This window comes from Manis pentadactyla, chromosome 1 (genome assembly GCF_030020395.1).
Source record: "Manis pentadactyla isolate mManPen7 chromosome 1, mManPen7.hap1, whole genome shotgun sequence".
NCBI lineage: Eukaryota > Metazoa > Chordata > Mammalia > Pholidota > Manidae > Manis > Manis pentadactyla.
In genome coordinates, this window is record NC_080019.1 from 5,680,382 (window position 1) to 5,694,430 (window position 14,049).

The 14,049-nt window shown below is 48.5% G+C and overlaps 1 protein-coding gene across 3 annotated transcripts; it reads right to left on the minus strand.

Moving 5' to 3' along the window:
* Nucleotides 1-367: 367 nt before the first annotated feature.
* LOC118914326 (L-threonine 3-dehydrogenase, mitochondrial) lies at nt 368-13,577 on the minus strand. Of its 3 annotated transcripts, none has more exons than XM_036889069.2 (9): nt 13,452-13,577; nt 9,371-9,570; nt 7,809-7,851; nt 7,123-7,193; nt 5,840-5,989; nt 5,576-5,748; nt 4,698-4,788; nt 1,456-1,725; nt 368-873 (listed from the first exon to the last, which is right to left on the minus strand). In XM_036889069.2, the coding sequence occupies exons 2-9, from the start codon at nt 9,552-9,554 to the stop codon at nt 734-736; spliced, it is 1,122 nt and encodes a 373-aa protein (XP_036744964.1). In that variant the 5' UTR covers nt 9,555-9,570; nt 13,452-13,577; the 3' UTR covers nt 368-733. The 3 variants fall into 3 exon arrangements, with proteins under 3 accessions (XP_036744964.1, XP_036744963.1, XP_057360693.1); XM_036889068.2 differs by lacking the exon at nt 13,452-13,577 and adding an exon at nt 13,067-13,176; XM_057504710.1 differs by lacking the exon at nt 13,452-13,577 and adding an exon at nt 12,868-12,908.
* Nucleotides 13,578-14,049: the final 472 nt, after the last annotated feature.

Here is a 14,049-nt window from a genome sequence, read left to right on the forward strand (position 1 = left end):
TATTTAGACAAGCTCTTCGGAGAGACTGACATTTTCAGAGGGAATTATACTCCTGGTCATTACCACTGAGCTCACTAACTAGAAGGCACTCAAATAAGAGAGGTGCTCTACCCTTTACGAGTGAGATCATCTTCAGTATTCTTAATTTCCTACAGATACATCTTCCTAAAGAAAAATAAATGAGAAATCATAGTTTTTGAGAAGTGGTAACATCTCTGGGATATTATGAACATGGGATTATATATCAAACACTTCTTGTGTTATGATAGGATAGCAAAGAATGCTTTTCAGTTAGGCAATCACCCTTGACAGTCTTTCAGCTGTAATCTTTGGTCTCTTAGTCAAGAGAATAACGGAGCCTCAGGAGTGATATCCAAATGAAATTTAATTAAATACAAGCATCACATACGTCCACCTTCCCAGAAATGGTCACTTCACCTTAACCAAGGAAATGGGAGCTATTATGACTTCAGTCTTCATTCTGTGATACGTGTGTTTGGACAAATTTAGGCAAACAGCCAATATTTAAAAGTCCAACCACCCAGCCTACAACATGGAAAATGCTAGTGCCGACCCAGTTCTCCATCCGGCAGTTCAATATGAGCTGCAAAATTTAGTCCGATTAGTCCTTCAGCTCCAGATCATCTACGTTCCTTGGGGACTATAGTCTTGGGGTCAGTACAAGCTTCCCTGACAGCTGCCCACGATACAGGTGCTCTTCCTACTGATGACTTCAGTTAGCTTGGGCAACTCTGGTATCAGAACCATGGGAGTTCAACATCGTGGTCACCAGCTCTGGGAGATCAAAATCGTGTTTCCACCCCCAGTCCTTCCGAGCATTGCTGTCATCAAAATTCATCGGCCAGCTGTCCGCTAGGAAAAGATGAAGAGTAGCTTAAGTTACTCAGGCTCTTGGTTTGCAAAAAGATCTAGAACGTTTTTATTTATATAAAGGTCTATAACACAAGGTACTCCAAAGAAATTCTCTCCTTGAAATTCCCTTTGAGCAGACCAGAGCCGCTCCTAATCACGTTGTGACCTCGTAGGTTGGAAGACTGTATCCTGCATCTCCTGTCGGGCAGGGCAGTGTCACACACTATTAAAATCCCACGCAGGCTTGTAAGGTAGGACCTTCACACTCGGAAGGGGTTCACAGACATGGAGGGCAGCCAGAGCATTTGAAAACCCTGGGCTTTTCTCACATTAGTCTGCCTGTTTTACCTTTGACCTATAAAACAGTGAAATAACTGACCTGCTGTTTATTGGAATGGGAGTATTCCACCCACTTTGGATATCCAAAGAGGAGCACCTGCTGGCTTTGCCTCCTGCTGCAAAATGTCAGGACCCGGGAAGGTGCTGTGCTTGCTATCTTCCCCCATTTATGATCCTCAAGGGACTCACAGCAGAGACGAAGCTTAATTTGGGTTTTGAGGGGGTCTGCAATGATGTACCCACCGATGGCCTGCCGAACGGCATCCACGTTGTATGTGATCTGGAATTCTGGCACGTGCTTGAGGAGTTCCTGGGCCAGCTCCTCGGGGGAGAAGCTCATGGCAGTGACGTTGTAGGTCCTCAAGGAGAGGGCCTCTGCCGGGGCCTCCATGACCTCCAGGGTGGCCCGGAGGCAGTCGTCAATGTACATCATAGGGAGCCTGGTGCTGGGCTTCAGGCTGCACTCAAACTTGCCGTTCTTCACTGCATCGTGGAAAATCTGGACCGCATAGTCTGGAAGAGAATCCTACCTGTGGGTCTCTTCTAACAAAATGATCAGAGAGCTTCTGGGATTAAGGCAGTGGTTCTCAAACGTCTTAATCTCAGAACGCTTTATGTTCCTAAAACACACTCAAGATCTCCAAAGAAGTGTTATTAATGGAAGTTATATCAAAGTTTACTGTTATCAAAAATTAGCAGAGAATTTTAACAATTACCGCATTGTAAAATGATAATAATAAACCCATCATATATTCATGTGTATGTATTTCATATGGAAAAGAACACATTTTCCAAACAAAAGTGAGAAGAATGGCCTAATTTATATTTTGAAAATCTCTACTATCTGGCTTAAGAGGAGACAGCTGGAGTCACCTGTCTGCTGTGCTAGACTGAACACACCATGGAGCCTCTGAAAAACTCCAGGGTACACTTGTAAAGGAGAGTAAAAAAGGCAAATAATGTCTCAGGACTGATATGGAAACAGTTTTGACTTCTTGGACCCCTTGAAAGTGCCCCAGAGATCCGTAGAGGTTCTAGTAAACACCTGGAGAAGCATTCTATTAAAGGAAAAAGCTTCTTACAAGTGACTGAAACCAGAGCCCCCTTTCAAATCCCTCACACTTTGCTAAGAACTTTTATACTGTATCTCAGGACCCCTCCTATGAAGAGGATTTCTAATGTGCAAGTCACTGAATGTAATGCATGCTTGAATTCAGTTAATAATAACACTGCTGTTTAAGTACCTTTAAATACACAGTACATAGACTCCATTTTAATAGAGCTCGCAGTAGTAACAACAGAGGATGTATTTTTAAAAAAGGCTATTTTTTTTAACAATGAACTAGCAGAAAGAGAAATCAGGAAAACAGTTCCATTCACAATCGCATCAAAAAGAATAAAATACCTAGGAATAAACCTAGCCAAGGAGGTAAAAGACCTATACCCTGAAAACTACAAGACACTCACGGAAGAAATTAAAGAAGACACCAATAAATAGAAATACATCCTGTGCTCATGGATATGAAGAATGAATATTATCAAAATGGCCATTCTGCCTAAGGCAATCTACAGATTCAATGCAATCTCTATCAAAATACCAATAGCATTCTTCAACGAACTAGAACAAATAGTTCTAAAATTCATATGGAACCACAAAAGACCCTAAATAGCCAAAGCAATCCTGAGAAAGAACAAAGCTGGAGGGATTACAATTCCCGACTTAAAGCTTTACTGCAGAACTACAGTAATCAAAGAACAGACCCATAGATCAATGGAACAGAATAGAAGCACAGATACAAACCCAAGCATATATGGCCAATTAATATATGATAAAGGAGCCATGGACATACAATGGGGAAATGACAGCCTCTTCAACAGCTGGTGTTGGCAAAACTGGACAGCTACATGTAAGAGAATGAAACTGGATTATTGTCTAACTCCATACACAAAAATAAACTCAAAATGGATCAAAGACCTGAATGTAAGTAAGTCATAAACCCATAAAACTCTTAGAAGAAAACATAGGCAAAAATCCCTGGAATATAAACATGAGCAACTTTTTCCTGAACACATCAACTAGGGCAAGGGAAACAGAAGAAAAAATGAGCAATTGGGACTACATCAAACTAAAAAGCTTCTCTACAGCAAAGGACACCATCAGTGGAACAAAAAGGCATCCTACAGGATGGGAGAATATATTCATGAATGACATACCTGACATCCAAATATATATAAAGAACTCACACGCCTCAACACTAAAAAACAAATAATCCAATTAAAGAATGAGCAGAGGATATGAACAGACACTTCTCCAAAGAAGAAATTCAGATGGCCAAGAGGCACATGAAAAGATGCTCCACATTGCTAATTATCAGGGAAATGCAAATTAAAACCACAATGAGATATCACCTCACACCAGTTAGGATGGCCAACTTTGAAAAGACTAGTAACAACAAATGCTAGCGAGGATGTGGAGAAAGGGGATTCCCTCCTACACTGCTGGTGGGAAAGTAAATTAGTTCAACCATAGTGGAAAGCAATATGGAGGTTCTTCAAAAAACTAAAAATAGAAATACCATTTGACCCAGGAACTCTACTCCTAGGAATCTACCCAAAAACAAGATCCCAGATTCAAAAAGACATATGCACCCTTATGTTTATCACAGCACTATTTACAATAGCCAAGATATGGAAGCAACCTACGTGTCCATCAGTAGATGAATGGATAAGAAGAGGTGGTACATATACACAATGGAATATTATTCAGCCATAAGAAGACAAGAAATCCTACCGTTTGCAACAACATGGATGGAGCTAGAGGGTATTATGCTCAGTGAAACAAGCCAGGCAGAGAAAGACAAGTGCCAAATGATTTCCCTCATTTGTGGAGCTTAACAAAGAAGCTGAAGGAACAAAACAGCAGCAGACTCACAGACTGACAGACTCCAAGACGGGAGCGGTTACAAAATGGGAGGGGTGGGGGAGAGCGGGTGTGGAGGGAGGGAGAAGGGGATTGAGTGGCATTAAGATTGGCACACATGATGTTGGGGGGGTCACGGGGAAGACAGCGTAGCATGGAGAAGGCAAACAGTAACTCTGTGGCATCTTATTACGCTGCTAGACAGTGACTGCAATGGGGTGTGGGGGAAACTTGATAATATGGGTGACTGTAGTAACCATAATGTTTTTCATGTGTAACCTTCATTAGAGTATATCAATGATACCTTAATAAAAAATAAATAAAAATAAATAAAATAATAAAAAAGGCTATTTTCTTATTTGGTGTCTTCCTACGGGTGGGTAACAAATTTGTTCTTGAATATTATCTGTTTAATTCCGGCACCGTGGGTGGCCAATCCCGAGCTGGATTTACAACCACGTGAACTGCCCTTAGCAAGTTGGAGTTAGTAAGGCTCAGCGAGCCCCTGGGAGGCAGGTCCTGGGGAGGAACGCTTTCCTTCCGTATGCAAGAAACAATCACTTACCGGTTGTCCCTCCCCCAGGTTGGGAATCAGCTGAAATGATCCCAGGATACCTCAGACATCGGAAATCTAACCCGTACCGGTAATAGTAATACTATAAAAAAGGGAAAAACTTACTTTAAAAGGAATCTTTTAAATCAGAGCAATGCAAAGAATTAACAGCCTTTTTCTGAAATACCACTCTATTCAGTTAGTTAAAATACTCCTAAAAGGAATGAAGATGCTAGAATTTCCAAGAATCACTCATTTTTCTTTAATAAATAACTTAAAATTTTTATCTTCAAAGAATCATCATTCAAGTGATACATCAAAATGGTAAATAGTCAGTCAGCCCACAGTAGGATTCCCAGCCTCTCTTTGGAAGGAAGCCACTTCTCACTGACCTAAAGAATTCCCTATGAGCACATTCCTGCCATACCATGTTGGAAAGAGAATGGAGCAGGCAGTGGGAACAGAGCAACGACTGACAACACCAGCTGAAGGATGGGACACCAAGTACAATCTTCTCTAGACTTATAAAGACAGAGTATTAAGAAAAATTAAAGCCAGAGACATCTGAAGTTTTCCAAAATACAGAATTTTTAAATGACCTACACTACCAATGTTGGGAGCCTGAAAGAACGGTACAGTTCAAAGAGGCTGGGCAGCAAATGCAGGGGTGCCATTAGAGGGGCTTGAGGAAGCGCTGCATGATACTGCATGGCTGAGGAGTCCGTGTGCAGCTACAGACACCTGCCCTTGGCAAACACAGTCAGTTTATGAGCATTCCTGGGGACTGGGATGCGGGGAAAGGGCAAGTCCCCTGGGAGGATGAACCAGCAGGCGTTTGAGGCAAAACAAATAGAAAAGGAAACATCATCATCTTGCCAAGCAATGCTTACTTCTCCCATGAGCTCTGCATGGACCTTGGACACCCCGTAGATGGTCCTGGGTCTCTGAACACAGAGATCTGGGGTTGGGTTCCGGGGAGAAGTAGGTCCGAAAGCTCCAATGGTGCTGGGCACAAACAGTCTCAGGTTATGCTCTGCTGCAACGTCCAGCACATTATGAAATCCTGAAACAGACATGGCAGTCTGAAGCATCTCCTACCAGGGAACCGCAGCAATCAGCAGGGCGACCACTGTGGGTAAGAGGCAGAGACGTACCAGTAATATTTACAGCTCGGGCCAAGGATACGTTTGCTTCTCCCACCGCACTGAGCAAAGCGCTGTAATGCAACAACCAGGTGATGCGGTTGTTTACTACAATCTCCCGGAGATTCTTATAATCCAGGATGTCGGAATAGATAAACGGGCCTACAGGGAACAGTGAAACCACAGGAATAAAAGAGTTTGGGTTTGAAAGACTAAATGACCTTTTCCTCCTCCTCTGTTGACTTGTGAAAGACCCAGTATTACCTTGGTAACAAACCAGTTGGATCCCGGGCAGCATTTTTCATGTGCAAGAGTAACAAACCCAGCCACCCCACAGGTAATGACAGCGACAGACTGTGCAGCTTGCACCTGCCAGGCACTGCACTAAGGGCTTCCCATACATTTAGCTCTCAAACGGCCTTCCAGGCAGATACGTTTTCCTGATGGGGAGACTAGGCACAGAGAGGTAAGAACTCACCAGGATCAAACCAAATAAGCAGAACTGGGGCCACAGCCAAGCTGCTGGCCAGAGTTGGAGCTGTTAAAACCAACCCCACACACACATGGTGATTTCATTCTGCTTACAAGTTGCATATTTTAAAAGGAACAGAGAAATGGATTTAAAACAAAAGCCACACACACCTTGGTATAGAAGAACCACAAAACCTGAGGTCATCAGACTCAGTTAGGCTAGAGATAGACCTGATTTTGTCCAATGCTAATTTCCCCACTCATGACAGATTAGCACCTTCCCCACAGTAAGCAGCAAAAGCTGACACTGACTGAGGAGCCTGGCGTTGAGCTAGGAGAAATCATACAAATGCTTCTGAGGTGGTAGAAAACTTGGCCAGGAGTTTGAGAGGTGTGTGTGCATGCACAGTAAACAGCAGGTCTATGTTGAAATAGGAGGATTAATTTCTCCAAATTTTTAAGGCTTCCTTTTCTCATTACAGAACTTGATTTTGTTTGTTCTCTGAGCCAAGCAGTCAAGCAAAAACCCAAGAAGACAGGAATCAAAGGTTGTGTTCCAGAGCTTTTACTCAAGAACTTCACATCAAATTCAGAAGACTCGCAGGTCCTCCTAACTCCCGAGCAGGCAGCAGCCCTACGCAGACAGCTGATGGAACCAGGCGACACTGGTGCCAAGTGCCCGTAGCTGTGTAGCTGGGCCACCCGCCTGCCTCTCCCTCACATCCGGTCATGAGCTGCTGCACACGTGGACACCACGAGCTGCCTCTCCAAGTGCACTTTGAAAATTAAAGACAGAACAAAAGCAAGGCCTATCAATCCCTTACCACTACGGAAGACATGATCGGGGGGTTTCCTTATATCAGACAAAATCACGTTGTCCTTCCCAAATCGTTTCCTAAAAGGAAAATGACAGCATGTGAGTTGGCACACAGAGGCCACAACTGGCCCTACGAAAGAAAATGCTCTCAAACAGGAACTGCACTTTCCCGTCTGCCTCCGAATCCCCCTCCACACACCTCGCCCCCTCTTCTGCCCCAGCACGCCTGCCCCCGGGCCTGGCTCTCCCACGGGCAGCATCATCCTTGGTCTCTAAGGCCGTGGCACTGTCATCCCTCCGCGTGTCACTAGCCCCCTCCCAGCAGCCCGCAGAGCCTGCCCTCCCTGTTCTCTCCTCTTGTCCTTATACGGCTCCCTCCAAATCCCACACCATTTCTTTTCCGTTTCTACATGCACCAACCTCTGCTCCCAGACACCTAAAAATCAACTGATTGATGGGGAGTCACATGCCTTACTTGGAAAAGAGAAAGGGCAAAGGACCAGTACAGGAGGCAATAAGCTAAGGACTTGCGAGGCTCAGGAGTGAAGAGGCACAGTGACGTGCCGCGGAGCTACGCTGTCTTAAACACGGGAGGGGCAAGAAGGGGTAGAACGGAGCAAACGGTTAAAATGTGCCAAAGACAGCTTCACATACTGAAGAATTTGCCTTAGATTTCAACTCCAGGGCTCTTACCTCAGAAAGTTAGCAAGCCCCACACCAAGCTGGCCAAGACCCCCTAGATGAAGAAGAAAAAAGTGGAACTTAAACCCAAATCTAACCAGTTCAATCATTCCCAGAATGCAATAATGGAATAAGACTTTACTGACAATCTTGGCTACGGGTAAAAGCATTTCAGAGATGAAGCTCTCTCCACACAGAGGGGCTGACGGGAGGCAAGGGCGCAGGACGAGGGAAGGTGCGAGCAGGCCGCCCAGCCTCCCAGGTCCCGGGTCAGGGAGTCCCCGCCGGCCTTGCCTTCACTGTGTGCTGGGCTCAGAAGCTTGTCTGCAGCAGGGGCCGAAACACACAGAGTGGAACCTACAGCCCGTATCACCCTGTGGTGGGAGACCAGAATCCCACCCTCCTTTAGACACGGACAGGACACAACCGGGGAAAGAGGAGGGACAAACCAAGAGGTCATCCGGGAAAAGGGCAGGTATGCGAGTTAACAAGGGGTCGCTACAGATATTTAAAATGAGCACCAGTGCTTCCTCATTTGGAGACTGAAAAATGCCGTGGAGAGAAAGGGGGGTGCTGGGGGCACACTTGGGGGGATGCAACCACAAACCTCCCCTGGGAGAAACTGATGTGGTAGGAAGGTACAGAGGGCAGCATCTCCTCTGGGTGCCTGTCAACATGGGACCACACCAGGCCCCCTACCACTGGGCCCCTGGAGATGCTTTTAGGGGAGCGGGAGGGGGCAGGGGGGAAACAACACCCAGACTACAGGCTGCGTGAGGCGGGCAGGCACGTGCAGTGGGGAAACGACCACATCTGAAACCCACTGACGGCAGGAAAAGGTGAGAAGGCGAGCTGAACATATGTTCACACACACAAACATAATGAGCATAATGATGTGAAGCCAAGGGAAGAAAATCTAGCAAGAAGGAAATAAAATGTGTCAGTCAAAGCAGAGGTGGGCTTGGGGTGGCTCGAAGTACTGTGGAGTGACAGGGCAGTTTGGAGAAAGGAGGATACAGAGTCAGGAGATGGGTGCACGAGGTGAGAGGTCAGGGGGCGAGTCTGGCAATGGTGAGACCCACGGCACCATGAGATGGTGGCAATGAGTTCCCCGGGACAGGCCCTGACTTACCTTCTGTCTCCAACGCACAGCTGTGCAGTAGCCACTTGGGATGAATGACATCCCATCAGCTTAGGCTGAGGAAAGACGCTGCTGATTTCAGAGCCCGGGCTCTGGTCCCTGCACACCCCTCTCATGGGCCGTCACTCCCGGGGCCAGTGCTAACCGGGAAGGGGATGGTGTTCCGCGGCAGCTTCCCGGATCCCAGCTTCCTAGGCCCTCCCTTCAAACAGTGAAACATTATGGCAGGAAAACCCACTGCTGGCAGCAGTGACGAAATAAGGATGTGGGACTTGTAATGATCGGGAGGAAGCCGATCACGGGAAGGGTAGCTTCAGGTTACTAAACGTTAGCTGGCGGCATGTTAGACATGCCCAAAACAAAGTCAGACAGAAGCAGTGCAGGAAAGAAAACAAGAATCAAGGGCAAACGTGCAAAAAAGAAAAAACCCAACCTGTAATTAGGACACGAGGCTGGTCGGCCTCAGAGAAAGAGGCACAGTGGAAACTGGCATCTTCTGGGATCTGCCGAGGGGAGGTGCCCAGAAACCGGACGGGCAGGGCAGACATCCAACAGCCACAGGCTGGGCTCTGCAGCGTCCGGCCCACAACCTGCCGCAGGGTCCCAACGACTGTCATTTTCTCTTCAAATATGCTGTACAGAAAAGGAGCAGAGTTCACATTAACCTTTCAGTTTCCCAAGCTCTCAATACACAAACTCTTTAACTGAAAGTAATGCTCAAGATTGTCAGCTTGTGAGCAAAGCCATGTTTGGATTCGTGAACTAAACTGGAGATTGCCCAGTGGGCAGACAGGAAGGCCATCAAGAGCCTACCATGAGCGGGGCCCTGTGAACAAGGGGTAAAGCATTACAAGCAAACAAAGGCTGGACAGAGACTGAGAAGTGAAATCACACACTGCTGACATCAACTGGCATCTAATGCCACAGCGGAGGTCACTGTATATAGAACCAGAAACACCGAGTCAGTGGATCCTAGCCAAGGCTTCAAATCTGTGCAACTGTCACCCATCTGTCCACGCGCCACTGGCGGCCACTTACAGGGCCCCGGTTAAATTACATCGTTTCCTGTACATCTTGTGTAACACTCAGGTGTTATCTTGAGAACGAACAAGACCAGAAGAGGAGATGGATAAGATAAAAAAAAAAAAAGGCATTCAGCAATATTTAGTAAGCTATGACTAATTTGCCTTACTGCCATGTCTTTACAAAGGATCATTTTCAAAAGTCATTTTTTCCTTTCGTCCCAGACCACATATATTTCACTTTACAGTCCTCCTCTTTCTCATCAGGTCTGGACTGACCATGAAAACAGTTCTGATCTCGAAAGCTCAAGACAGTCCAATCACGTACGGCTTGACATACCACTGTCCCCTTCCATCCCCAACACCCAGGCAAGCATATCACAAGCGTAAATCATTCTGGCACAGCTTGCTCGCCTGGTCCTAACAGCAGCTGGTCTCCTGCCCTGTGCACACAGCCCTGTGGCCCCCACGGTAGGATTTCCAGCAGAACTGGTAGATGAACCCCTGGAACTCACTCTGGTGCCCCACAGCCTCACAGAAAGATCACCAGATCTCAACGATCATGAAAGGAGAAAAGGTGAACCACAGTTGAGATTTCCAGTGCAAAATCTGAGCTTAGCCTACCGCTGTATTCAAGCAGTGTCTCGTGTGGGTAATGGAGGGAGCAGGAGCTTTCCTGCAGTCCCTTGAGTCCGGGTTATAGAAGACAAAAGGAAAATGCAATCTTCTGAAAACATGTGTTTTTTTTTGGTAAGTCGAATTTTTAATTATACAAGTTAGTCTATGTTTAATGCCCACCACCAGTCTTTATGGTGCTATTTCTCTATATTGGTTATCAAATGGAGCTCATTTTCTGATAGATTCCTTAGGAAGAGTTTAAGGGAACACTATTTCCCAAATTCCTTTATGCTGGATAAATCTGTGCCCTTTATACTTGAAAGTCAATTTTGTTGGAAATAAAATCCTTTGTTTACATTTTTCCTTGAGTGTCTTCAAAATGTCACTCCACTTTCTTCAGGCATAAAGACTGATAAACCACCTATTTTTTTGGGGGGGTATCATTAATCTACAATTACATGAGCAACATTATGGTTACTAGACCCCCCACCATCATAAAAACATGTTTTTATACCCTTCTAAGAGGTTTTGTTCTTTAGGACACCAGAATAAGGTGGGTGGAGCCAGAGGGCTCCTGTCCACTCAGGCTTGGCCACCAGGTCCCCAGCATCGGATGCAGCCCCACAAAGATCCCAAGGCCCTCCGTCTCGGCTAACTTTCCCAGAAGAGCAGGAGAGAACCTTCTGCTGGGGCATCTCTGGCTTCATGCACGGGGTCAGGACTGGAAGGGAGGTACCCCAGGCGGGTCATGTTACAGGAAAGGCCCGAGCCTCCCTTCAGGCCTCCTCTGAAGACCCCTGGGGCAGTCATCCTCGCACCTGTTGTCGACACCAGAGACTAGATAAGAACTTCTTTCCCCAAGCTCAGAGGGATGGTGAGGAAGCCGAGCAGCAGCCAGATTTACCAGAACATCTGGAACTTGAAGATAGTTCTCAATCCCCAGAAGCAAAATAGTGGATGGCCAGAATTGAAAAATTTATTTTTTCTTCTGAAGGTTGAAGAGACTGGAGTCAGGGAAAAGGCGCAGCTTGACAATACGATGTAGGTCTATTTAATGCTCACTGGTGGAAGTTTTCAGATGCTCCACGACTTGTGATGAGCTTTCCTTCTGATGGCTAATGAAGTGTGTGTTTGTGTATTCTTGTGTTTCTAGAATCTTTCAAGAGTGGTAGGCTTAGGCTGTAAATAAGTGCATTTTTAGAGATGAGATCAAATACTGTATGATTCCATCCATAAGTTAAAGGAGTTATTGAAAATAGTCAAAAACCATTGAAACATGAAATAAAAAGCAGTTGACAAGGGGTGGGAGAAAGGAGGAGGAGATATTCATGTTTAATTGCACAATGAAGAAATTCTAGAGATCTGTTTTATGACCATGTGAATATACTTAACACTGCTAAACTGTATACTTAAAAATGGTTAACATGGTAAATTTCATTTGTGATTGAAACCACAATTTAAAATAAAATAAAATTTAAGTTGAAAAAAGGTACGTAGCTCTGAAAATAGGCTGCGCATACCTGTGTTGCTGAGGCGCTAGAATATTCACCCAGTGGAGACGGATGCAGCCGGCAGGGACCTGAGTCCTCCAAAGCCCCAGCCCTCCGCCCACTGAACTCCCCAGTCCATTGTTTCTCAGCTTACAAACCTGCTGAAACCTACCAGTTCTGCTGCCTCACTGTTTCTTCAGCCTCAGGGGTCTCCAGGAGTGGTCAGCGGCTGCAGACCCTCCTTTCCCACCCCTCTCCCACTTCTAAAGGACACTGCTGACCACCACCACCTTCGTTTGCCCTGGGTTCGCCCCCCTCTTAGTGGGCTTTAAGGAGTAACAAAGCTCATGAAACACATTTGCAACGCAGCTTAGGCTTTTAAATCTTGCGGTTCATTAAACAATAATAAATGTGGGCTCCTAATAGTAACGACCGAAGGAAGACCCAGGCACCTCCTAATTACTGAGCGTCGAGGAAAGCACCCGCTTTCCCCAACCCTTATTTCACCCCCAGAATAACCCCGACGATGGAATCTTTTCCCCATTTTGCAGGATGAATTGACCCACGGTCAAGCAGACGCTAATTACCACGAAGACGGGGAGGAAACCAGTTTTGTTTTGTGGAGTTTCCACCACCCTCCACTTCACCTCAAAGGAGAGATGCGATCAGATGCCCAAGAGGATGGACAGCCAGGCAACCTCCCGGCGGCCGCTCCTAGCCCCCCACCGCGGGAGGACCGCACGCGGGTCAGGGTCAAGGCCGCACACCGCCGCTGCCTGGCTAGGCGCGCCGCCGACTACCTTGCCAAACCCCCAGGTCTCCGCATTCTTTGACAGCAGCGCCACATCACACCGGGGAGGGGACCGAGCAAGAGCAGAGCACTTGGCAAACTGCTCGAAGTGCAGACTCCACCGACGCGCTGGTGAGGTCTGGCCTCACCGAGGGGATGATCCCCGGAGCTCCGAGCGTGAGCTCGTCTCCGAGGGAGGCCTGGCTCACCTGCGCCCAGGCACACCCGCCGCGGAGGCCGATCCCGAGAGGCCGCGGGCCTGGGGCCGCTCGCGGGTCTGCCGGCCGGGGGCGTGCGGTCCCACCCTAGCGGGAGGTGACTGGGCAGACCGGTTTTATGAGAACGGGGGCGCCGCGTCTAGTCCCTGGAGGGGGTGTCTTTCCGAAAAGTGCAAGGGGCTGTGCGTGGCGGCCCCCCGACCCCAGCAGCGCCGGCCCTCCCCTGGCCCCGGCGGGGCCGTCCCAGCTCCGCGACCCACTGCTGGGGCCCCACGCGCGCGCCCGGGAGCGCGGGGTGGGCGGTGCTGCGGGGGTCACTCGGCTGCGCTCCCAACGGGCGCTCAGCTCCCGGGGCGCGTCTCCGCTCCGCACTAACCTGCGGCCGCTGCCGCCCAGAGATGCTGCGCTGGGGCACGGGGTCGAAGTCGGGGCGCGGCGAGCAGAGCCCCGAGCCGCCCCGGCGCCGCGCTTTATCGCCTCGGCGCACAAACCCGCCCCTCCGCGCCCCAGTCCCCTCCCCCGGCCTGGGCCGCCGCGTCGGCGCCGGGTTCCGGGCGGGGGGCGGGGCGGGCTGCCGGTTGCCACGGCAACCCTGCGCGCGCGGGCCGCGGCTACGCCACCCTTCCCGCCGGCCGCGCCTGGCACCCTCCGCGGGCAGGAGCCGGGGCGCCCAGGGGCGCCTTCGAGCCCGCGCTGCCCTCCTGCCCATCCTCGCGCGCGTCGTCAGGGCGGGGGCGGCCTGCAAGGCCTTCCCGGACCCGCCGTCCGCCCGGTGGAGCCCCGCAGAACCGGTCGGTGCTGGAACCTCTGGCCTCCGCGATGGACGCGGGCAGGAGTCCGGGACGCAGAAGATAAAGCTGCAAAGATCGGCTGAGGAAATGGCCCCAGACGGGGGTCCGGAGGTCTGGTATGGACAGGCCCGGAGACAGGCACAGGTCTCGGTTTCCCACGTGGGCAACATCGCTGTCAAATTT